The following is a 26,286-nucleotide window of genomic DNA, read 5'->3' on the forward strand; positions in this document are numbered from 1 at the left end:
GTTTTATGGACATGTGGCGCATGAATTATTAAAGAACGAGGAAACGTGTTAGCTCGCGGTGTGGGATGAGATGTGTAAACGCGCATTAATGCGGCGTGTTACCTGAAGGATGCCGTCTCCGATGAAAAGCAGCCCAGACAGTTCAGCTGGAAAGAGAACAGTCGCTTTAACGCAAACAAACAAGAGGAGGGGGAAAATGACGGGAAGTGGGGAGAAAAAACCCTGACGTTATACCTTTCTGCTCCTTTGATATTTTTGATATCACAACAGGGATTTTGTGCTCTGCTCCACCCTACAGAGAGAAATCAAAAAGAATTGGATTACGAGGGTATCACAAATGGAGAACAAGACTCTTGAGATCAACATCCTTGGCTGACACAGTTGTTGCACATTGACAAGGAAATAATCAATGCCACTTGTTCAGACTTAATTCTAGGAGCTTGGGAGGAGCGGCCCTAATCTGCTGGGATCTAAATTACCTTGATGCTCAGACCGAACCCTCCAATCGTCTGTCTCCTGATCGTTACAGTCCTCTCCTGCAGTTAGAAAGACGAGTTTAGACTGCAGGACATGATTTCAAGCTGTGGAAATGTGGAATTAAAACGATCTAACTCCTGAAGCTTTTCTTTAACTGTTTTAATGATTACAACATTTTTTAATACAAAACAGGAAGGTGGTTTATTGATTTCAGCATAAGTTTGAGCATTTTACAAATATTTGCCTTCTTTTGGTACTTTTTGTTGCATTGGGTGTGTTTTCTTTTCTCAGGTGTAGTTTATGGATTTTCTTTTACAGTGCCTTACTGGCCACTTTAGTAGGTACACCGGTTCAACTCTTCGTTAATGCAAATATCTAATCAGCCAATCACATGGCAGCAACTCAGTGTCTTTAAGGATGCAGAAATAGTCAAGACGAGCTGCTGAAGTGCAAAATGAGCATCAGAATGCAGGGGAAAAGGTGATTTTGAAGTAGTCTTGATGTAGTGTGGTTGTTTGTGCTCAGAAACATGTTTCAGAAACTGCTGATCTACTGGGATTTTCAAACACAGCCATCTCTAGGGTTTACAGAATGGTCAGAAAAAAGTAAAAATATCCAGTGAGTGCTGGGTGAAAATGCCAGGTCTGAGGAGAATGGACAGACTGCTTCCAGCAGATGGAAAGGCAAATATCAGCTAGTTACAATCAAGAACATTGAAAGACGTAGACTACAGCAGCATAAGACAACACCAGGTGATATTCCTGTCAGCTACAAGCAGGAAACCGAGGATACAGTTCATGTTCTTAGCGGGCAGGAGATTGGAAAACGTTGCCTGGTCTAATGAGTCTCAATTTCTGCTGCAACATTCAGATGGCAGGGACAGAATCTGGCAGAAACATCATGAAAGCGTGGATCCATCCTGACCTGTGTAAACATTTCAGACTGCTAGTGGTGGTGTAATAGTGTGGGGGATATTTTCTGTGTTTTTAAACACCACCGTCTACCTGAACACTGCCACACAGAAGACCACATCCATCCCTTTATGACCACAGTGTACCCATCTTCTAGTGGCTGCTTCCAGCAGGATAACGCAGCATGTCACAAAGCTCAAGTCAGACTGACAGACAATAAGTTCACTGCAGTCAAATGGCCCCCACAGTCTCAGTAGAGCACCTCTGGGTTGTGCTGAACAGGAGAGTCACATCGTGGATGTGCAGCCAACAAACCCGCCGCAACTGTGTGACGCTGTCGTGTCAACATGGTCCAAAAGATGATCTCTGAGGCAATGTTTCCAGCACCTTATTCAATCGATGCCATGAGAATTTAAAGAAGTGTAGGTGAAGGTGTACCTACCGTATTTCCCGGACTACAAAGCGCACCTGAATATTAGCCGCACAAGCTAAAATCAGGGGAAAATCCTGTTTTGTACATACATTAGCCGCACCTGACTAAAAGCCGCAGGTGTTTCAATGTTGACTCATCATATGTAAGAGAATATGCACAAAGGGAATTGTCAGGAAAGAGATGGCTGTTTGGAGACACACCCCTTTTATTAATATTTTGAAAAACAAGTTATGGGTACATATTTGCACATGTAGTACATAACAGTAACCTACAGCACACCAGAAAATAGATTCGGACTACCTTTTAGGCTCAGGTGCAGTGACACGGCTTTAACAAGAAGAAAAGTCAGTCATTCACCATCTTTCTCTTCTTCCTGCGCTCTAAAACCACCAAAGTCCTCTTCTCCAATGTCGGAAACGAACAGGCTCAGGATGGCTTCGTCATCCACTCTCCGCTTCTCTCCTTCGTTGTCACTTTCAAAACCAAAGAAATCCTCGTTGTCAGTATCAGAGTCAAACACCCTCAGAAGGGCCGTGGCGGTGTCCTCCTCTCCATCATGCAGCAGTCCAGCCCTTCAAAATCCGTTGGTGATCGTGGATGTTTTCGCACTTTTCCACGCTGTCAGAATCCACCGGTGGAGTTGGGCATAACTTGCTTTTCGCAAGTTTATCGCCGCTCGTCATCCACGACTCCCGCTGAATGCGTAGCGCTACTTTGAAGTTTGTTTTTCGCGCTACTTCGTACGGCACTATGTTGCCTGGCGGACGGACATGTGACTAACATACCACTCTTGAACCCCGATCCTTCCGCCAGGCAACGTAGTGCCGTACAACAGCGGAACAAACAAAACAAATCGTCTTACGATATCACAAAAATCATGGACAATCCATAGAAAAGCCGCACCTGACTAAAAGCCGCAGGGTTCAAAGCTTGTGCAAAAAGTAGCGGCTTATAGCCCGACAATTACGGTACTAACGTCACCAGTGAGTGTATTTTATGTTTTGCAACAACTTTTGAAGTTAAAAGTTGTCTCGGGTGGGCTCTGATACATTTTTCAATGACAGTCAGGTTTGTATGGCATCGAATATGAACACTCTGTTGCTCAAGGTGCATGCATGCAGCGTATTCAGCAATTTCTTAAATGAAATGTAAAATTCAATCCAAATATTCAACTGAACTTGGTCACCAGCACTTGGACTGATACGTTGCAGTTGTATTTGCATACCGGTGCCTTTGCCCTTTTCGCTGATTATTAATGATGTTTCACAGGACACAAACCACCATTTGTCATTTGAGGATTTTTATCCAGGAAAATGTTATTGAATGAATAATTCCATTTTGGGAAAGGTCACGGTCTCGGGTCTCAGCTGAATATTTTTTTTTCGCACAAGAAACCCGCGCAATAATTAATGTGAAGGAAAAGTTGTCAGGGGTGATGACAAGCGAGAGCTAAATGTTAAACTCAGTAGGTGAATTATTATTTAATGACTACACTTGATTTATGAGGAATAGATTCACTCATGTAGGCTTTCCATTAACACAGACACTGAGCTGTGTTCTCAGCACTTTTGTGTTGTAACCTTCATTACCCCGCGCTGCTGTATACGTTACTGATTTCAGCGTCTGTAATTATGACTGGGTTACTTACGCTCGAATAGAAAGGCTCTCCTGACACACAGATGACATCTTGCTCTTGAATGGTCAGAATATCTTTGGCCAAGTGTAGTCGAATATTAAACGGCTCCTCATTACCTTCTTGCATCAAATAAATCCCAGTCTTTGTCTGTGAACAGTCAGAGAGATAAAATCATTCATCATCCCTCCATGACTAAATTAACTGGCCATGAAATGAAATGTCATTGAGAATACTCGCTGCAGAATGAACATGGAAATTAGGAAACAGGGTTTTGGTGTCTATTATTTTCTTCTTTTTTTTAAATTACTCTTCTTGTTAAGGCTAATGTCGGACCAAATAACCACAATAGCAGCTCTGAGTAATAAACAACCAATTTGGATAACAAAATATACAAGAAAACAATTGATATATGGCTTATAAGCCGCATTCTGCGAATCCAAATAACACTTTTGTACCCTCTGTTCCACGCTGAGACACAGAAACCCAAATTATATCATCACATTGTATTATTATATCAAATGGTGACAAATTAAGAAGCTGTGAAATTCAGTGGCTCAAATCAAATCGACCTCTGCATTTGAATCTCCCTGCTTTCCACGAGCGAGTGTGAGAGCGGCGTGTGTGTTTCCAGTGAACCGTTTAAAACACGCTAATCTGCATGCATTTGCATTCTGCGTATCCTTCCTCATCCCCAGCTAATTGTGATGCCTGTCCTGTCCTTGACTTAAAAAGGTCTACATGAAAGGAGCACCTTCACCTGACAAGACTGCTAATAGAAGAAAGCCACCAGTGTCAGCATCCTTGTCGCCCAGGATACGCCACTCATCGGTTCACAAGACAGGCTGGTTGCATGACTGCTATTCTCAGACAGAGAGACAGCGAGAGTATCTCTCAAAATTGCGGGTCGAACTTGAATCAAAGTCAGTTTGCGGAGCATATTATCTTTCACCCTAAATGAGGAACGTGAAGAGCCAAGCCCTCGCCTGCAGCTGCAGCGTGAGAAATGAAATGAGGGAGCCATTAATTCACGTTATTTGAGGTAATGCGTGTCTGTGTGAAAGTCATTAGCCAAGCGAAATGAGGGTAGTAGTGTTTGTATATTAGCCGGGTCAGACAGCATCTCAGGTGACTGAGCATTATTTGACCCGCTGCAGTGCTTGTATTGTACATAATGAACCTCATCCTTTATCCTATTTTATAATTCACTATAATTCACACCAACCTCCGAAACACCCCACCATTATCAGCTGTAGTCTGCTGGCGTGCATGTGGCAAACTATGAGGGAATCTTCTTTTAATCAAGGACCATTACAGCGAACGCCAAACGAGATTAATTTTTTTTTTAAAGGAAAATAAATTTTTCTGATGTTTCCTATCAAGAGGACCTGCAGTGAACTTTGTTGCATTTTGAAAAAAGACGGTCGAGGAGCAAAAACGGACAACCAGCTTGTCAACATCGCGTGCCTCACATCTCAGCATCTCCCAGCAGTGAGATGCGATGCAAGGCAGAGATGTGAGGAAGCTGCCCAAAGAGAAATCCTCGGTTCCTCGGGTCAGTCTTTAGCAGCATCAGTTACTTGTGATGTGCTGCAAAACTGTCAACCCCAGCTGGTACGAGTGCCCAAAGAGCCTCTTCTCTAACATAAAAAAGAGGTCTTTATTCGTTTCGATGCACACTTTGATCAACATGGCTGCTCTGTAACAGCAGAATCACTGTTAATGATTTAGTTATCATTGAACATTCCTTTTAATCTTCTAAGTCAGTGTTGCTGGGGTGGGTTTTTTTGTTATGATTTCTGAGCTATTTATTTACTTGCAGCACCATCTGCACAATGATGCACCATACAGCAGCGTCAGATTGCAAATTCAAAAAATAGATAAATAAAAAGCTGTGGCTTTGATGATCTGTATATTTTACATTTCCTCATTCATCCATTAAGCGAGTGAAAAAAGCTGCGACTCTGTGACGCCAACACATTTAGCAAGTAATCAGCCTGTATATTCTGAACTGTCAAGATTGATCACCCTCCCATGAGTGTGTACTGTGTTGCATCACAACTGCAACTTTGTTCTGTCATAGGCGCTGCAAGAAAAAACTTGCAGCATGTATACATCATTCCAGCATATAAAAGACTTCAGCACAGGGTACACCTGTGTTTCCTCACTCTTACTCATCCAGAAGCCTCCACTCTCCGTGCATTTTCCAGGTCAGGGAAGGAGAGAGGATGCAAGTAAGCAGAAGTTAGCATGATGAAAAGCACAGAGGGTTTCGGTGTGCCTTTGTGCCGGCATGTTACATGGCTAGCCTCGCTAATTTATGATAGCTGGGTGATAAATGAAGCGGCTATGGTCTCTGCTTGAGAAACGCTATCAGAGAGTAAATCAGCTGCAGATCCATCATCACCACCTTCCCTTGTTGCTCAGGATGTCAGATAAGATGAGCTCATAAAGTGAAAGCTAAAAGACATTAAGTGGTGTGTTTTGTTGTGTAGCTTTACTTGGTTTTTTTTGTGGGGGGAGTTTGCAGTTGACAGATTAAAGGGGGATAAAGGGGGCCCAGTGAGACTGCACATGCACAAACTGCACTGTATGTGCCCCGCTGCTGTTGTAGCCACAGGCCCTCAGATACCTTGCATGCTTTAACACTGTTTCCAAGTGCCTGAAAATGCCTCGCCGCTTTCTATAATCTTGCTCAATTGTTACATTGATTGAATTCTACCAACCTCTTCATTTGAAGTCTTGAAATCCATGTGCTACTATGCAGTGAGGGATACTGCAATAGAGAAAAACAAGACTGAGTTAGTCGGAGGAGACAAATGCTTAAAGACACGACTGGCCTGCTGCAGCAAAACCACAGAGCTGATTTAAACCAGCATTGTTAGCGGGATGCCTATTCTCATTATAGTCTCATACAAAACACAGACAAAGGAGAGAAATGTTTTTTTCATCGAAACGTGCCTCTTCTAAGCGACAAGAACGAAAGAAAATCCTCACTGAGCAATGTCAGGAGACAACCGGAGACCATTAAGGGTTAATGAATAATTGATTACAAAGGTGAGAGCCCAGGTATCCTAATAAATGTTTCAATATCGAATCCAGTGCTCCCAGAAATGAACCGTGTTACTGGTGGAAGCAGAAGACTGTGGAAAGTGCTACTACAAAACTACTACAGATTATGTGTTTAGAAAGTAAAAGTGCGCTCTGCCCAAAATAACATGCACGCATTTTTAAATTATCTGACTGCTTCCATACAGACGCAAGTAGTCTTTGAGTAATGTTGTGAGAAAGCCGCATTTACATAAACCGGTTCCACTCAGTTATAATCAGACATGACTGCCACTTGACTCAACAAAACGAGCGCAGAGCAAAAATGGCTCATACTTGAATTATAGAACCTGTGCTGCAGAGGGAGTCGGAGACTTACCTCAGCAGAAAGGCCCCCAGCTCTTTGTACGTTCAGCCCTAGCCATCGAGCAGTGAGTTGATCCCCGATCTGAGTCGTAGCAGAGGGCCTTCCCGGATCATGGCTGTCAGACTTGGGTGGTGGGGGAGCAATGCTGTCACCTCTCCTGCTACTCTGTAAGTGCTGCAGGATTATTCCCAGAGGAGCCGGTGCTGGAGAGCAAAAAGAGGCTATCGTGAAGTGAGGTTTCTCTCCTCGAGGTCCCTTATCGGTGGTCGTGCTGCAGTAACAGGAGGAGGATGTGGCTATGGTATCATCCTGATCCTAGAACCACTCGAGAGCTGAAACAAACAAAGAAAAGAAAAGAAAATGCAAGTCTTCAAGTAATGCTCTGAAACAAGGCTGACTGTTGATTACATGCTTTTGGCTACGACTCAAAAGATGTAATCTTAATACAGACAAGTGTGTTTTCACTGCAAATGCTGCGTTTATGTGGGATGTTGAATCAGAAGCAAATTCACAGCTTTTTTTTTTTAAATAACCACCTGGTTAAAAAAAACAAACAAAAAAAAGCAGAGATGCAAACACAAACTCACAACTGTGAACCTCGTTTCTCAGTCTAAGATGAAGGATGCACTCAAACACCCCACTGTCGATTCATGAACGCAAATGCCGAAATGCAATTAACTCATATTCTTCGCCTTTCTTGTGTTTTTCGTATGCTAAGCACACATGACTATCTCAACACGTTTATTAACTTCCAATTGCTCATCCTTGAGAAACCCTCCTCGTTAGTATGTATTTTTGGCTCGTTGCCACCCTTTTGTTGAGTTGCAGCGTTGCTACTTTGATCATTGTTCCGCGCGATTAAAAGAACTCACAGTATATGCATTTGAGGCCACATTTCATGCATAAATCACTGACTTCTGATTATACTGTAAAAGTAGACTTAGTGAAACTTGCAAATGTTTGTTAATCACTGGAGAACAGAGAAGGGAACAAGAGCGCGAGCACCTTTAAGGAATATGGGCTGAATCGAAACAGAAGAAATTTTCAGAAAACTCTCAAATACTAATATTATGTCAGAATCAGCGCAAGAACTCAATATAGCTGTGTGATATCATTATTCTTTTAAAAAATGATCAGTCTCAACAGATCTCCAGCTGCTGATTCAAGCTGTTGGACAGAAGTATTGGGCCTCACCTCTTACTTGAGTCTGGGAAAGAACGGATCATATTAAAAGGCTTAACATAATCGAGTGTGGTAGTGTAGGACGCCACCAGTGCAACAAATGAGTCTGAGAAATCTTCTTCTCTCCTAGATGGTCAGCTATCAACTTTAAGAGGTTTTATTGCCAAGTGGAAGAGTTTAGATAAGCACCTCAGTAGACCACGTAATGTCACAGAGCAGGGTCGCTGGTTTTGGGTCCCAAAAACCTCCTCTGACATTAACAGCAGAACAAAAACTGTGCGCTGGGAGCTTCATGGGATGGGTTTCAATGGATGAGCAGCTCCTACGGGTGCAGCGTCGATCTTTTAGTCAGTTTCTTTTAAACTTTCTTTCTCATGCTGTGTTGCATTTTGGAAACTTGAATGTTGAACTCTTTAAAATGAATAATGTCTGTTTAGTGTTGATTCTTTTTTACTATAGCTTAGCTACACAGTTTTCTTTCACCTTTCATTGTGATGATGTGAGAATGTTTTTCTGTTACATGAGTGGACACACAAACAGGTAAAGGCAAAGTAATCCTGAAGAAACAATCATTTACTGAGTATCTACTGAGCAAGATGCTTTATTATCTGAGGCGGCGTGAAAACAGTAGCTGATAATTAAAATAAGTAGCGGATCATTATGATCTAATTATTAGCTAATGACTCACCGATATCTCCTCGCTTGGTCTTCCCTTAGAAAGTGTTTCCAACACAGAACAATCAATACACCTAAAATAGATTAAATACCAGCTAACACAGTGTAATAAAGCCCACAGTGACAGTTTCAGTATTTGTTTTCTGTTGAATGTGATTCAAAAAGGTGTTGATTTAACCTCTCCCAGGAGAGAGGAAAAGTCCTCACACAAAGTCTGAACTGGTGACGACTGATTTCCAGCATTAAGCACCTTAATGCTGGAATGAGCTGCAACACAGCTTGAAGCTGTGAAGACGTTCATTTCTCTGGGTAGCTGTAAAACTTTACTGGCCCATATTTCTCATACATTGTGTGTGTGTGTGTGTGTGTGTGTGTGTGTGTGTGTGTGTGTGTGTGTGTGTGTGTGTGTGTGTGTGTGTGTGTGTGTGTGTGTGTAGCAGATTATATTACTATAGAGGTTTTGTGTGCAAAAGAGGTCTTCATCTCAGTGGGATGTCCTGCATAAATAATCCTTCACTAACTAACTATAAATGAGGTGGATTTTTATTCACCTCTTGTTTGTGTACATGGGCCCAAATTAGCCTGTGTTTATAACACAGTCAGCATAGCTTTGAGTCTTTCAACGGGAAGCATGTTTCCAGCCTGAAACATGTATGTTGTGTGGTCTTCATAGTTACCCTGGCAACCGAGAAAGTGGAGATTTGAAAAAGTGGCAATCATTTTTGGACCTTTCGTTGTTTATTTGAAATTATAATTAAGTACTATTTTTCTTTTGCAAATGTTTTATTTGGAAATTTTTAAAAACAAAAAACAAAACAAAACAAAAATCCTTGTAGTCCTAGCTGGTTCCCATGAGCTGTGAAATGATTTAAGCCACTTCCAAAGAGGACTTTTCCTCTTTTAAAGGTGGGAAATCTTCAATTCAAGTTCATGGACATGAATGAATGAATAAAGCACTGATCTGATGCAAACTCATGCTCAGGTTAACAAAAATAAGGAGGTAAGATTCCCGTCCAGTAACATGAATCACACGTTCAGGCTGTTTCACAAACTGCAGTGAGACTGTGTTGCATGAGAATATACTGCACTACATTTGCTTTAACAATATGTTCTTAATAAACTGGCATCTGACTGTAGTCTGAAACTGTTCTTTACAGTGTAGCGTGAACTGTATTGCATTATAGTACCACTACTAGTTAATAAGAAGGATTTATCTTTACCAACTTTGATTCGATTTTTTTAATTCCATCATTTAATGATTTTTGTGCTTTTCTCTATGTTTTCCAAAAATAAATTGATTATTGGTAAGATTGAATGAATGTTTATTAAGATAAAACCAGCTTAAATATGCAAAACCTGGATCTTGTGACTCCCAATATTAGAAATTTCCTGATGCAGTAAACTGAAAGGATGAGTGGGAGATATGGAAAGCAGTAGTAAAGGTTGTAGTAAATTAGATTTTAGCATCTATGACATGAACTGTCCTGTTTATTTCTGATTATTATTACAGAAGAATAAATGTTGTTGTTTTTTTACCTATGACATGTTTTTTTTCTAAATTTGTGAAAGTGTGTTAGTTTCACTGATATACTGATTGTGCTAAGCGCTGTTGCTAACTTTAAAGGTTGAACTTTTTAAGGCTTTTGCCTCCACTTGCTCTCCAAACTGTCAGAGTCAGGCCGGCTGTGTGTAACGGATGTAAGAAAAATCCTGACTTCATTTGCAGGCCTGCTTTAAAAATGAATACCTTCACATGGTCAGCTGAAAAATGTGTCTGCAGCTCTGATATGAGCACTTTGTCTTCACAGGTGCCCTCCTGTATATCCTGTCAGATGCCAGTGCTTCTCCAAAGATGAAATAGGCCAAACCTTTTGTGCCTTTTAAGTCGAGTCAGCAGAACTCCTTTTACAACCACGCCATCAGATATTTTCAGTCCTACCAATTTGCCAAGCAATGTTTTTCAAATAACGCTCTTGTGTCTGACACAATGGCTGAAAACACAGCAAGAGAGCAGCGTGAGATTAGCTAGATGGTGTGGAGATTGTAACATGACATCTCCATCTCGTAGACCTGAGGACAGCTGTGGCCCATACAGGATGATAAATGGCCGTTTGTGCGTAGGTGGAGCAGCTGTCTGCAGAGTGCTCCGCCACACGTAGCTTTCCCTCTCGAAAATTGAGATGGGTTTCACTTACTGTATGTTCATTTGTTCTGCAACCTGGAACATATGGTGCCTGAGAGTGCAGCTTTTTTAATTTGGAGAGCGATGATAGGAGGTATTATGTTACTCAAATATTATGGCGTCTCAGAAGCAGTTCCACTCAACAGCAACGGCATTGCACTGATGAGATTTCACAAGATCTGCCAGTTCACGTGAGAAAACAATGACACTTCTGTTATGAGCTGGCAGCTTCATCTAATGCCTGATATGTTTACCTTCTGAATCCAGCCTATAACTTTTAAAGCTGTAGAGTCAACGTGGGCAAAGTATGAATTATATTTAGCTGCTTTGTAAAGAAATTTACATCATCATATCATCATCCTCCAACAGTTATTTCTGATCTGTGATCATAACTGTTTATCATTACAGACAAGCAAGCAAGAAACATGACTTGTCTTGTTTTTTAGCAAGGTAGAGTCATTCATTACCACCAGCATTACAAAATAATATTTGGATTTAAGAACGTCGCTGCAGCACAGTCATGGAAACCGTCTTGTCAGTGCTCTGTGCGTTGAATATTTAGCAAGTGACAAAAACACGACACTACAAGTTTTATAGTTTTATTCATGTTTACATTCACTGCTGCTGTCTTGAATTGTTGGCTCAGGGTTAGAGGAGCAGCTCTGGCTTTCTGAGAAGGAAATCCGAGGTTAAGGGGGCACCAGAGAGGTAAAAACTGACTTAATCTGGAAAGCACCAATATTCTGATATACTGCCAGATTTATATTTATTTCAGATTCTTGAAAGCTAAACAGTTTTTTCTAGCATTTGTTACGTGTGGTTATTTAATGACTCCTTTACGCTTACAACTGCTCGGATCAGCTGGTTGTTGTAATTGTGGCACTCCAAACACGTGTGGCCAAAAGGGAAGTTACAGATTGCCATTTGGTGGGCAAACTATGCAACATTAACAGTGATAAGATATAGTCCTTTTCCACTAGAACCTTCTCTGCTCGGCTCGGTTCGTTCCACCGATCGGCCAGTCAATAACATCACTCGATGGATCATGAGAGCGACTCCTTAAAACCGCCAAACCCGGCAATAAAGCAAATGCGTGCACACAAATCACGGGTAACCAAATCTGACAAACGCCATACACAGGTATACCATCACCTCCTCGTCCTCCATTGTTGTGTTGTGTTTGAGTCGCATACAATGACATAACGGGACTTTTGCTCACACTGCTATAACCAGGGGTGCACATACGTGGTCCGCAGGTGCGCATTCGCTGTCAAAATAAAAGGCGCGCACCAGATAAGCAGTTGCAACGCGCGTTTGCGTACATACGATTTTCTGGAGGAGTACAGACATTTTTTTAGAACTCTTAAAGATGTCGAAGAAGCAAGCTCCTGCAATTACTTTGGTGTTCCTCAACCTCCAAAGAAATGTCAGAGGGAGTCCGAACCGCAAAAGAAGCACGTATTCTCAGAAAAGTGATTCCAGGAGGTGAGCTGGCTTCAAACAAATGATGGACGCACAGAGATGTGATGCAGAATATGCCGTGAAAACTCTAGCGGACAAAAACAGCGCCTTTTATATGTACGCAAACACACGTTGCAACTTCTTATCTGGTGCGCGTCTTTTATTTTGACAGCGAATGCGCACCTGTGCACCACTTATGTGCACCCCTGGCTATAACAACCCCATGCACATTTGGTGGTACTTAACTGTAACGGAAAACAATCAAAATCAAAGTGAGCCAAGTAGGTATTTCTCTTGTCTCTTCTTGTTATATCCGTTATAAATGCCGATACCAGTAGATCAGTGCACAGTATCGGTCTGCTGATATCAGCCAGGCTCGATCAACTCAACACAAACAAAAAGACAATCATCTTTATATTTGGTTTGGTTGGGTCTGTTTCCTCTAGGTAGGTACGAATTAAAGTTTTAAGAGCCAGCACAGTGATCGGCTTTGACTTTGTCTTCTGGTGTATGAACTATATGCTTCATAAAAAACCGAAGAGCACATAAAGAAAACCTTCACCTTACTACACTTGACTTTATAGCTATAATTTTCTTATAAAATACAAAAATTAAAATACAAAAAGCACTGAAGTTTCTGGGATCGATGATCCATCACCCAAATAAATTCCATTTTCTACCAAAGAAGACCAAAAATACAGCAACAATTACATTTAAGAAGGTAAAATCTACGAATTGTGATCATCTGTGAATCAGCTGTTACTTTCATAATAACAGCAGGCAGCTCGAAGCAGTAACAACAAATGGACACAACTCTGAAGCCAGAATAATTCTCTGCTGACTGATTATTTGGTTTTGACACGAAGAATTGTGCTAAAACTGTTGTGTGCTGGCTTGTCTGCTGCTGACGCTAATAAGCTCACCCCTCAGCCTTACTCCAGCAGTGAACAGGCTCATGTCAAGAGGCAGCTGTTTGAACAGTTGCGTATTTACAGAGTACATCTTGTATTCAACAGGGCCTGTTTTAGTGTAACGCTGGAGGTGCTACACTTCTTTCTTTTTTCTCTGATTACGTTGGAGATCGATCATTGGGGCGAGATGTAAAGAGCATCTCCCCACGTTTTCAGTTCTTTTAGCGTATTTGTCAAAAAAAAAAAAACGTATTTTATTACCTCGTAAGTCGATACCTGAGATCTCCAGTTATAGCCAGCGGCACTCTTCATGCCAGATGCTCGTGAATGATAGGCAGAGGAGCAAATTAGTGATAGACACATTTATAGACTGAGCTCATGACCTTCCTGACTATGATTTATGTTTTTTGGCAGCAGGGCGCCACCAGATATCAGGTAGGTGCCAACTTAAATCAGTGAGAATCATCTCACAAACTGGTTCCCTATTACATCGCTGGATATCTGGGGGCAGAAACAGGCACACGATGGATAACAAACTCTAAACTAAACCGATCCCGCAGCATGTTTGCTGCTGACAGGTTCTTTAATTGAATTGCATTTTTTTAATATATATTACACATGACATTATGATGCAATGCCTAAGGATAAACAGGCTGGGCAATTCAAGCATGATATCGTACACGAGGGTCTTAATTGGGTTCATCAAATGAATGCCACAGCTTTTATACCACACTGAATAATAGAATTCACTCTCCTAATTATGAACAGATCCTAAATATATATACAATGTGCATGTCATCATTTTTAGATTTTAACCAATGAAGCCTGGAGTGCCTCACAGGGGAGGACTTTGGGGCCTGGAAATGGCACCATGCTGTGTGTTGAGTACATGAAAGGATTAAAAAGCTCAGCATATTGCTGAAGGCTGGGCTACGCTGAAATGATGCTACACAGTCGAGGGACGCAGCTGTTCACTTACTAAATATAAAGTAGAAAAGTATAGAGCCATCTCTCAAACGCTTGGACAAATTATTTATAAACTCATAATGTGTGATGTGAAAATTACTATCCTGGGATCAGGTAGGGGGATTGATGAGCGTATATGTATGTTGTGCATGGGTAAATCTTCTGTTTGGAAGATTTTTATATGAATTAATACAGGAAAAAGCCACAGAGATATGAATGATTCCTCTGTGGTCATTTGATCTGCAACATATTTACCAGAAAACTGCTCTTAAAAAATCCCTTTGCATTATCCACAAACATTTAATTCTATATAATATGGGGAAATAGTTTAAAATGCTCATCAGAGTAATATCTTCAAAAATGCATTAAAGTCAACATGATTTAAAACACAAGAAGAAAACAGTAAATCCTCACAATCGAGAAGCTGTAGCAGTATTAAAGCTTGATTTTTTTTGGTGATGTCTCACTACTCTGGAGAGATCTATAAGGCTCATGCTTGGTGGAGCCTTTGCAGGAGTGCAATGATCTAACCTTGAGGTCTCTTTAATCAGTAGGTACCAAAGACCAGCCAGGCTTCCAGGCTGCTTATTATCTAATTTTAGAGAACCTATATGTTCTTCCTTTTCTGCTCTTTGTGGAAGGATGTACTCGAGAACCAGATGAAAGTCCCTAATTTTCCCCTTTGATATCACGTATTCCAGTAATAAATGTATCTATATTTTATCATTTACAGCTGCTGAAGCTCTTGAAGTTATTCCTGCATGAGTGGACGCCACGGTGTTTCATGGCTTAAATAAAATAACTTTGGCTGACTAGCTGCTTCACCCAGACATAAACTTGTGGTGCGCACCGATCCACAGTTGTTTAAGTTGGGCCCATAAAATTGTTCCACAACTGTAAGTAAAAACTGTGCAGCTGAGGGCTGTTTTACTATGTTTGCCCTATTTTACTATTCACATGTTGAATGAACTGCAAATCATTCACAAGGAAACACAACACCGCAGTTTACAGTGCACAGGATCTGCTTCCACTGAGGCTGATTTGCGACTCTGGCGTGCTGTCAGGGCAGCAGTGCTTAATGAACAAGCAGATTCTCCACATTAATCAAATGTGACCTAAAATTGTCCAGCCTGGGCTCCTTACAGGTTGTAAAGCACAAAGGAAACACTGCTCACCCTCAACAGAAATCCACTCGTGCCGGTATAAAGGTTCTCTACACTGGGTTTTGTTACTTCCAGCATGCTTGTCTCATTTTATCATTATTGGTATTATAAGTTCTTATTGGTTTTCTCAAAGCAGTCATCATCTAGGTGTAGCTTTCAGTGAGTTAAGTCTACATTGCAGTCTCAAAGCTCTAAATCAGATGGGCTGGTATATGAGGTGCATATAAATGAGAGTTGTGTCTTCTGTCTTCCCCGCCATGAAGAGTTTGGTGCGCATTTGCTTCATTAGCCATCAGTCTCCGCTAAGCCAGACTAATAGTTTTCCTGTTGCATGACAGTGACTTTGTGGCACAGCCCACTAATATATTTTCCCCGCACGCTCCCTTGGAGAGAAATATATACAGTTCTCTTTTTATTTGCGCTGCTCATACATCACGCTGCAAATAAAAGCATATGGCTCCTCCTCTATGGATTCAACATCTGGAGCAGTTCGTATGGATGGCTGGACAAACAGTTGCTGTAAAAGCCCCACAGACACATCAGGTGTGATACATTTTTCCTCTCTGCTTTTTGGGCTCTGGGGCTAGATTGTAATGAAGATGTCCGGCCTTTCAAATGCCTTTCAGATAGAACAACTGCTGGAGGTAAAATGTCAGAAGGACTAAAACACTTCCTTTAAATGTTTTCATTTTCACCTTCTATTTTCCTTACCCTGGCTGCCACTATCTGAGTTTCCTCTGCCACCGTTGTCAAGAAATTTGTGCTACGTTTTCAGCCCGGCACTCATTTTTATGATCAAAATAGGTCACTGAATAAAGCCATGTGGCATTTTAAAGAAATGAACTTCTGCCTCGCTTAGAGTACAGAAAGTGGAACCCTTGAATATGCAGAGTAACTCTTATTACATATCAAGCTGCTGGCTAATGCTGGGGGAGTATAACAGCACTTCGAATGTGTTAACATGTATAATTAATGGCAATGTGTACATTCCCTGCTTCTAGTGATGCCTTAGAACGGCTTCTCCCACTTGTGTATTTCAAGACGTTTAACTAGTCCCAATTTTTAAATGACCCAGTGGGATACAGCTGCAGGAGGAACAGCAGATTATTGATTAGTGTGTGGAGGAACACTTGGTTGTGCAGTGCAGACATTGTTTCCAAATCAATCAACAGTGTGTGTATATGTGTGAAGGTTTTAGATCATGATTTTGTTGGGTACTACTCAGTGTCTAGTCTCCAGTTATCAGCAGATCCGGAGAGCAACACAGCAGCGTGGAGGATTCAAACAACTTGTCCCTGGCTATCTCGCGCCTGACATATGGACCAGACATGAGCGACAGCGTTTCACTCAGGCCCGATTTCCTGACAGTGTACCTCTGCCGCCTTGACCCAACACCTTTTTGATTTAGAACATCAGCACAAACGGGATGGGAGGGAGGCATGTGCTGGGACATAAAATCATCAATGACATGTCAATGTGTGTGTCCCCTCCGTAAGAAGTGAGACCCACAGTATATCAAACAGATTGCACCTGACCTATGACCAGGGAATGGAGCAGCTCAGCTCAATATGCCTGTACGAGCAGTGAGCTGGACACCCTGAGGCTACAAGCCTGAAAGCACTGAGGTGAAGCCTGATTTCTACATCTCAGTGAGCTCCATAGATGCACACTGCACTGACTGTCTGTCAGCCCATAATGGATTAAAAGCAAGCCTTCCTTGTAAGCACCCTGCCACACCAGCTTATAGCGAGAGAGGCATCGTAAATTTTGTGAAACACTCAGGGATTCAAGAGTTTTCTGCGAAGCTAATAAAGCACACAGGGCCAGCAGCATCATCCTCAGCAGCAGCAGCAGCAGCAGCAGGCTGAAATACTCCTCAGGTTTACCACAGATGGACGTTTGCCTTGATGCTTTCTGTAAGAAGCAGAAGCTGGGAAGGCTCGAGAAAGAGGATACAGGGATGATGATGGATTTGTGAATAGTTGAGTGACGTTTGAGCTGTAAAAATGGCCTTTTTTTAAAAAGAAAAGTGGGAATGTTGTCGATTACTGGCATCCAGGGCAAAGAGACTACTTTAACGCAGCTGAATAGCACTATGGAGGTCTGCTGCCACTGCACTGGCTGGAGGAACTGCGGGTGCTGCCTGTGTACCTGCACCGAGCCAATGTTAAAGGTTTCTACAAGCCCATATATCGCATGCATGTCATCTATTAAGGAAACTGATTTATCACGAGGCCCATCGCAAGTTCCGCTAACTGCATCACACAAACGTAACTATTGGTGGATGCCACGGTTTATTATCCATTACACCATAGGTGACTGACAGATACATCTCAGCGCACCATTAACGCAAATAACATCTCCACCAAGAAAAAGTGCATTGCGCGTGGGTTAATGCTTCATTTCAGAGATGCTGGACATTATAATTAAGTACCAATGCTCGTCATGGGCTGTGAATGTAAAAGCGACAAAAAGGTATGTGAGGCTTACCTGGTTTTCTAGTAACAGGTGGTGATGTCCTATTAGATTCCTTTGGACTCCAATCAATCAATCAATCAATCATGTGATTGTTTTTTTCTCCTTCTTCTTCTTCTTATTTTAATTTATGCATCGGTTGCTAAAACATCTCTGCGAAATCACAACGTATCCCTTGTGGCAGCATCGCCCACACGGCATCCTGGTCCACTACACTGTAGCAATATGCAAAAACCGACAGAAAACAGCCCGCACTCGCACGCCGAACCAGATTTGTCCATATTTCCTGGGCAGCGGTGGTTTCAGGGATTCCTCTCCGTCGACATCTCTGGCAGAAGGTCCGCTTTCATAGCTCCGCGTCTGTCTCTCTCTCTCCCTCTCTCTCTGTCTCTCTCGCATCGCGCTGCCAAAATGACTGAGGCTGGAGATCACATGCGGCTGGTTCAACTCGCGCGTCAATCGCCTTCGTTTACCCAAGGCACCCGCACAACTCCGGATCCATAAATATTACATGATTCTACTTTTTTCTTTGCTGTTTTCAGGGACGCCCGTCGCTCTGTCCCACATTACACACACTAATATATCACAAAGCATTTTTTAAATTATTTCTACCAATCACATTTGCGTGCACTGCGGTCCTCTGTGCTTGCGTGTGCTTGTGAGCTCGTACGTCTATCTTTGTTAGGACCGGTTTGAATTTTAGACCTTGGGATGTGAGGACATTTGTGAAATGTGAGGACAACGTGGCCGTTGCTCACTTTTAAAATAGGGGGTGGGGGGGGTTAGTATTTGGTTCATTATTTGGAAACTACAATCCAAAAGTGTGTGTTTATTAGTATTGCACATGTTGTGCAGACATAAATCTGTCCAAACTGTCACATTGTGGGGATCTGGCTAAGATTTGCAAGCCCCTTTGACATGAATCACTGATTTTTTTAGATTGAAGCTGTGGTCAGGATAAGGTTAGGCTTAGATTAAAGGGTCAGGTTTCTGATAGATTTTTCTACCAAGCTATGCCCTGGTGCAGATGACCAAAAGAAAAACATAATTTCATGTCTGCTTACATGTTTAGACCATTCTTAAAAATGATTGGCGCACGTGAGTTACAATGCTCTGAGCTGAATGGTTTATAAAAGGGAAAAAAGGCATGGGTGGATTTTCTCAGTCTTGCACAGTCAGACACTGACTCAGTTTTTGCTGTCAGTGAGCACATGCACATACACATGCACTGTATATGCATTCAGTCACTTGGTAGTATTTGGATTCTCTCCCTCAGGCCCTCTCGTGAGCAGCTGCGCAGGCTGACCAGGTGCTCCTTATTTTCCATGCTGTCATCATGCCAGCTGAAAGATCCCGCTGTTTCCCCACATGAAGCAAGTTGACTCCTCTGACGTTTCAAGCTGCCTTCTCGGGCAGCACTTACTCATAAACTGTGCAGCACTTGTACCACATTCCAGTCTGAAGTCCACATATACCGGATTTCCAGCCTGTTAATTAAGGCTTGTTAATTAAGGGTCAAAACCTGCTGCACTGGACGGCACAGTACTGCTGCAGCAACCTGCAGCTGCTCTCTTGGTTCTCTATGCCAAGGGGAGACGTGTGATTGGGAGATAATAAATGGAAGTGCTCACTGACTTCACACTTCACTATACAACAGCAGCCTCTATAGGTGTCTTCAGCAGTAAGGCTGTCCTCCTCAAAAGCTCAACTGTGATCCATTATCACCAAAGCTAATTCACACCTTTACTAATGTTGTTATATATTCCTCAGGTAGGTCCCAACAGAAGCCTTGGAGATATTTTGACCTCATTACAACTTTAATCTATTTGACTTACAGTTTCTTTGGCTATGTCATTAAAAATTCAGACTTTCCACCATCACTTGCAGTAATTCTGTCATAACTATTATGGCAGCTGACTCAGCTTTACTGCTTTAGCAGGCAGGCCATACAAGTTATTTCAATGTATGCCACTCCCTAAAGACTTTAAAATCAAGAAAAATTGGCCGCTGTGTCAGATTAATCTGCATTTTAGGTACACCATCAAAAACTGGACTATAAAAAAACAACAACAACAACAAAGGTGGAGCAATGGATCTATACCCATTTTCTTAATCAGCTTCTTACTATGAGCGATGACGGTCTGCACGAACAGACAGTTATGTGCCAAAACGAGGACAGCTGCAGTTATTTCACGTGAGAGGTTTCTGTGCGTGCGTACGTGTTCTCGTCTGTGCTCTCCTCATTGGTCCAAAGTGGGAAAGGCTCATTAGGAAAATGGTGATAACATATTCGTGCATTGGTTGGAAATTGAATTTGAATTCAAATGTGATGAGAGTCATTGATCGTTTCCTATTTGCTGGGGAAAATTCTTTGGTTGTGATATGAAAACGTGACACTGGGAAAACAGTTTGAACCTGCACTGTCCTGATGGATCGCACTCAACTGCAATGAAAAACATGACTGTGTGGCAGAAAACACCTGTGCTTGACCACACGGTCCTGTTCACATTTTAACCGAGCACATTTAATTATTTATTTATTTTGCTGGCGTTACACTGTCCTGATTTGACATAATGTAGGGCCAAGGATTCAAGGCTTCCTCTCCGTTAATTAATTTTAGAGCTCATGAAGTACAGCCTCTGCTTTTCAGAATTAGCGATATGATTTCAGTTGAGCCCCGAGCTTCTGCCCACCCTCCTTCATTACTGTCAGTAGAACAGCATCCTCATGCTCTGAATGCAGAGAACATAACTGAAGCATGAAAACTGCAAGGAGACATTTTTCACCTAAGCATGCACGCAGTGCTTCACTTGCTTGCTGGGTAATATTGATTTCAAAGCATTACCTTCTACAGTGCACAATGTTTTCTGCTGGATCACCACCAAACACCACCATTTCTCACCCATCCTACGTGCCTACAGAGTGCTGAATGTGTGACAGTAGCCGGGAGTTATTATGCACAGATAACCTTCCCTTCCCTTTATAATCCAAGCAGGCACAAAGGGAAACTATTCATGATCTGCAATTATGTTTTCTAGATAAGATAAGCAGTTCACAATTAACTTAAGGCTTGCCCCAGACATAAGGAGCTTTTCATATCTGCTGACCCAGCCAATCAAAGTGCTCCAGGAGCTGCTTTTCAATATCACCATAGCTAAGCCTTTGCCTTTGTGGCTTTCTTTTTTTTCCTGCCCTGTTAGTTTAGATGTAAGACTCACACCCTGTCTCTTAGAACTGACTCCAACACAAGGGGGCGTACACTGCTAAGTTTGCCTCTCCCTCTCCAGTTCAGCAGCAGCAGGGATAAATTTGATTATGGTTTGATGCTGACCTTGAGAGGGAACTACACTTAAATTTACATTTAAAGGATGAATGCCTTATTGCATTATTGGCAAGGAAATGTGTGGCTTTCCCCGCAGAAAACTGCATTAGAAAGGGACCACTCTTTGCCTTAGCCAGTGAATGAGAATGTGGATGGCAGCATGCAGTTTTGCCATTCGATGGTTTGCACTCTCCTGGAGTCACTTGCCTGGTTAATAAACATGTATATATAAATATGTGTGTGCACTATAAACCTCCCCTTTCCCTTCAAGCCATTTATTATCATCATCAACATTATTATGCATGCTGGTGTTGGTGGGAGCTTCCCCCAATTCAAGCATGCCACCCATAAAGGATAATCAAGTCCCCAGAGGTTTATAACACAACAATCATCAGTGACACTGTGCACACTCCGTGCAGTGATTGCATTAGCGATGGCATTTTAAGTAGCTAATCTATGTCACCCTGAAGTCCTAATTCCTTTTCTTTCGTTACTTCGATATTTAAAAAAAAAATACTCTGCTCCTTTTCCTCATCTCACTGCACTTAACTAACCCACTTGCACGCTTGAATCACAACCAAGTTTTTGCACATCTATGCACAAAGCACCTGTCTTACTGGAATAAATGGCACTAGCCCAGCCCCTTAGGGGTGTGCAAGCACTACCATAGGCTACACGCGCATTTTGCAGTTCAGCGGTACACACGAAATGTAATTGGTTTGAGCTTCCAGTTTATGTAAATAGCAGTCGGTGGCTCCTCCCATGCACCTGATAGGCAGTATTTACAGCTCTTTACAGCTACACTGTTTCCAAGTGCGCAGCGACGCAGGATGACACTCCACTGGACTTAAGCAATAAGGATTTCCGTCTTCGCGCAGCAAACTGACACTCATCTCCTTTTTACTAAGAACTAAAAAAAAAAAAGTTTGCCAAAAGTTGACTTCTTGTTTTCCAAGATGCCACGCTCCTTTCTGGTCAAGAAACACATAAACTCCGCAAAGAAGCCAAATTATAGTGAGTTGGAAAGCCCAGCAGGTAAAGTTTCGTTTGATGTTTTTTTGTTTTTAGAAATAAAGCAGCAGTGTTCACTTTCTAAAAAGTTTAAAAAGTTGTGTTTCCCACAGGCAGACGCGTTTCATGTTTTTTTTGTTTTTTTTTAACTTTGCAGAAGTTAGTTTCGTTTCAAACTCACTGGACTACCTGCTTTGAAATCTGTGCTTTTCACTGAAGTCATGACAGTCTCATAACCCTTGCTGTCTTTTTTTTTTTCCAGTGTTCATCACACCGCACATCTACAAGGCTCTTCCCCTGTCAGTCATCCCCCAGCCAGAGATCCTGAGCCCGGCGGCGTACAGCCCCATCACAGTGTGGACTACCAGCAACTTGCCGCTATCTCCGCTCCCCAGTGACCTCTCTCCCATCTCTGGATACCCCTCATCGCTCTCCGACACCTCCTCTAAAGACCACAGCGGCTCCGAGAGCCCGAGGAGCGATGAAGACGAGCAGATGCTGCCCAAGCTAACAGACCCTCACGGAGTTGAGGCAGAGAAATTCCAGTGCAGTTTGTGTAGTAAATCCTACTCCACGTACTCTGGACTGCTCAAGCACAAGCAGCTGCACTGCGACGCCCAAACGAGGAAATCCTTTAGCTGTAAATACTGCGAGAAGGAGTACGTTAGCCTGGGGGCTCTCAAAATGCACATCAGGACTCACACCTTGCCTTGTGTTTGCAAAATATGCGGGAAAGCTTTCTCCAGACCGTGGCTGCTCCAGGGACACATCAGGACGCACACTGGTGAGTTGACTTGGTGATAAGAGTGGGGCCTGCTGTGTGAAGAAGCAGCTTTAGATTCATCAGGATCAACATGCTGATATATGATGTAGTGGTTCTAACAGCTCCCCACTGTGTTGTAGTGAGACTGAACTCTCAGACTGATATTCTTTTTTATTTTCTTTTTCTCCTTTTGAGTCATCAGCAGTGCTTGCCTTCTAAACTGTGTTGCAACCATTACAAAAATATATAGTCCACAATGTCTCTGTGTGTGCAATCACTGACAAACTTCTTCCCTCATTTCTACTCCAACAGGAGAGAAGCCCTTCTCCTGCCCTCACTGCAACAGGGCGTTTGCGGACAGGTCCAATCTCAGGGCTCACCTACAGACCCATTCGGATGTGAAAAAATACCAATGCAAGAACTGCTCCAAAACCTTCTCCAGGATGTCTCTTCTGCACAAACATGAGGAATCTGGTTGTTGTGTAGCACACTGAACTGGGATACCTTTTCCACCACCACCAAAAAAACAAACGAAAGAGAAAAAACACCCTCCTCTCTTTCTTCTTTATTGTTTTTTTTGCCCAAACCCAGGAGAACTGTCAGGGAATCACACCAAAGTGGGTTTGTTCACAAATTTACAGACTTTTTTTTTTTCTTCTACTACCGGCCGATTTCATTTCAGAGTGCGAAATAGCTCAGTGCTCGCAAGCCTCTCGTTTCAAGCAGTGTTTCTGTGATTGCAATCAGTGTCAAGCTTTGTCAAACCATGTACTCACCTACCTGTGCTATTCATGCACTTTTCTGCATGTCTAGAAGTTTTATATGCCTTCACAATGTTATCTACAGTGTTTGTACCAATGTCTCTCTCAATGGCTGTTAAGCAGTTTATTATTGTTTTTTTTTAATACAAGCAATACCAAAAGGTGCATTTGGAATGAATGGCAGTATAACCAGAGGAATATGGAAGCCATTGCTAGATAGGGAACAAGTGCAAACTTAGACTTAGGGTGAATTTATTATAACTTTTGCACAGTCTTTAGAAACAGTTCGCCAGCACTCAGAAAGCAATAGAAGTGCCTCAGATTTACTCAGCAATAATATGCATTTTCCAGCGACAGGTTCCTTTTTCTATTTTTATATATTGAATGTAAGTGTGACTGAGATGATTGTATATTAACAGTGAAAACTGTGATGCTAAATGATTTTTGATATTTTCATATTATCATGACACTTTTGAAAATAAAGTTTCATGACATTTTGTATAATTCCTTTGGCATCGTGCATGAGTTGCTTTTTCCTCTGTCAAGCCTTCTTTGATTTACGAGCAGCTCCTTAGACTGATCGTCGCACGCTTCAAATGGAATAACGTCCACAAAAGTAAATGATATATAATCCGGCTTGCGCCATCCCGTGCTATGAAGATGTACAAAAAGGGAAAAAATGAGGAGAGAGGTGACTCAGCTCTGAATCAGGCCTGAACCTGTTCCCTGTGAACCTGTCCAGGCATCAAACAATCTTGAAATTTAACACATACTGGCTATATTGATCTGCACTCACTTGTTATACCCTCCGAGGGCCCGCGACACCCTCTTTGCCCGAGTTTGTGTAAGCTGTAACTGTGAGGGGAGTTGTTCTTATAGAAAGCCGTCCTCGCTTTTGAAACCCGTGCCATCAAAGTAGATAAACCAAAGCAAAGTTGTCTTTCTTTTATGTTCCTGCTCAATCACAACAATCACTGCAGGGTGCCAGGGCATACCGATCTCCAGGTTCTAATATGTTTTTGCAGAAAGATCAAATTTGCATCTGCTTTGACGACCTCCTTGAATTCTGGGATGCTTGCCATAAAGGATTAAATAGACTTCCCCGGGCTACGTTTTGTTGTCTTTTACCATATGCCGTCTTGAAGCAGATAGAGATTAGAGCCCGAAAAAAGAAAGTGCAATGCCTTCAGGGATACAGTCAAAGCTGAACTCTTTCTAACAAACCCCAGAGTGTGCTCCCATTTGCCCTAATGCCCCAAACTTGCGGACCAGAAAGATGTGATCTGACAAACAGACACTTGTTTTTCTAGCTGCGAGTGGCTGAACTCCCCTGTAGGTAGATTCTCCTCGCTCTGAGTCATCGTCAAGCTATTCCAGGTGCTCGCTGCAGCTCTTTGGACTGGGCCAGGTGGCTCCAGGGCTCTTCAACCTCACTGAAAAGCAGGTGCAGCTAGAAGGACATTAAACTGCAGTCACCACAGGTCTGCTGATACTGTAGAAACCACAGCCATGACCTAATGTGCAAACGTTACAAGCGGCGGGCCCTGTTATTCAGATCATTTGCCTCATAAAAGGAAAGTGCCATCAAGAGGGCACTCTAAACTATCACAAACACCGCCTGTCCTCGCTTTTCTTTGGAGAACCTAATATCTTCTTTCCATAGGCAACACTTTATCATTCTGGTGTCAGCTAGGAGAGGGGAGGGGGAAAAAAAACGATGCTTGCATAATGACTATTAGCTTCATAATCTTGCAAGATTTTCCTTTTACAACAACAATTAACTGCATGACTGATTTCTCAGATAACAACAACGTGTTAAGCGCTTTCCCCTCCAACACGAATATTTGATTCAGCTGCTGTGATAGTAGTGGGTGGAGATGGGGAGGAGAACGAGCAGGAACTCATTTGTTCCAAAGCATATGGCTATTAGAAGATGTGCTAAAGGATGTGATATCAAGTATTTGTTAGGTGTGGAGACCGTTACTAGGCGCGCTAGTCTGTTTTAAGCTGCAAATCTACTGAGGATAAATGCAGGTAGATACCCTGTGGGTGTTTTTGCGGGTAGATTCAAAGGGAAATGAAAAAAATGTAATGTTTTGAAGGATAAACTAGAATAGTCATTTCTTCCCGGTCTGTTCTTCTTTAGCTTTCACTCAGTTTGGCCGTGTACTGCTTTCATTTGTTTCCCCAAAAAATCGAATAAAATGAAGAATTTAATTAGGCAATTTAGCACATTTAAAGCAACCTATTAGCCCCATTTAGTACAAATCAAGGCTGCAACTGGCAATTGCATCATGTTTTATTAATTAATCTGTTGCATCTTTTATTAATGGATTTTTTTTTTCAAAAAACCTAAAACTAAATAATTTTCCTTTAGCCCAAGGTGATGTATTCAAATGGTTTGCTTTCATGGACCAAAGCCTCAAATCAAAACGTATTTAATTACTTTGATAAAGGACAAAGAAAAGCATAAAATCCACATATTTGAGAAGCTGTCACCAGAAAATCTTTTTTCCTTGAGAAATGACTAAAATGATTAACTGGA

At 42.1% G+C, this 26,286-nt stretch overlaps 2 protein-coding genes across 3 annotated transcripts in view; one reads left to right on the top strand and one right to left on the bottom strand.

Moving 5' to 3' along the window:
- sntg1 (syntrophin, gamma 1) overlaps positions 1-18,397 on the bottom strand; it is a 40,904-nt gene extending 22,507 nt beyond the window's left edge. Inside the window, exons 1-7 of one of the 2 annotated variants that reach the window (XM_086272060.1) lie at positions 17,900-18,397; positions 6,882-7,201; positions 6,181-6,230; positions 3,470-3,604; positions 480-536; positions 235-292; positions 103-146 (exon numbers count right to left, since the gene is read on the bottom strand). In XM_086272060.1, the coding sequence (XP_086128186.1) occupies positions 103-146; positions 235-292; positions 480-536; positions 3,470-3,604; positions 6,181-6,207 (321 nt within the window). In that variant the 5' untranslated portion in view covers positions 6,208-6,230; positions 6,882-7,201; positions 17,900-18,397. The remainder of the gene's footprint in view (positions 1-102; positions 147-234; positions 293-479; positions 537-3,469; positions 3,605-6,180; positions 6,231-6,881; positions 7,202-17,899) is intronic. The other variant, XM_086272061.1, reaches the window with a different exon arrangement.
- Positions 18,398-22,000: 3,603 nt separating this feature from the next.
- On the top strand, positions 22,001-24,245 carry snai2 (snail family zinc finger 2). The gene is made up of 3 exons (XM_086271314.1): positions 22,001-22,241; positions 22,480-23,001; positions 23,293-24,245. The coding sequence occupies exons 1-3, from the start codon at positions 22,163-22,165 to the stop codon at positions 23,472-23,474; spliced, it is 783 nt and encodes a 260-aa protein (XP_086127440.1). The 5' UTR covers positions 22,001-22,162; the 3' UTR covers positions 23,475-24,245.
- The last annotated feature ends 2,041 nt before the right edge of the window (positions 24,246-26,286 follow it).

This window comes from Aulonocara sp. 'chitande type north' Nkhata Bay, linkage group LG18, assembly GCF_057382095.1.
Source record: "Aulonocara sp. 'chitande type north' Nkhata Bay isolate Kocher_YH1m ecotype deep benthic linkage group LG18, A_spYH_male_GT1.1, whole genome shotgun sequence".
NCBI classification, from domain to species: Eukaryota; Metazoa; Chordata; class Actinopteri; order Cichliformes; family Cichlidae; genus Aulonocara; species Aulonocara sp. 'chitande type north' Nkhata Bay.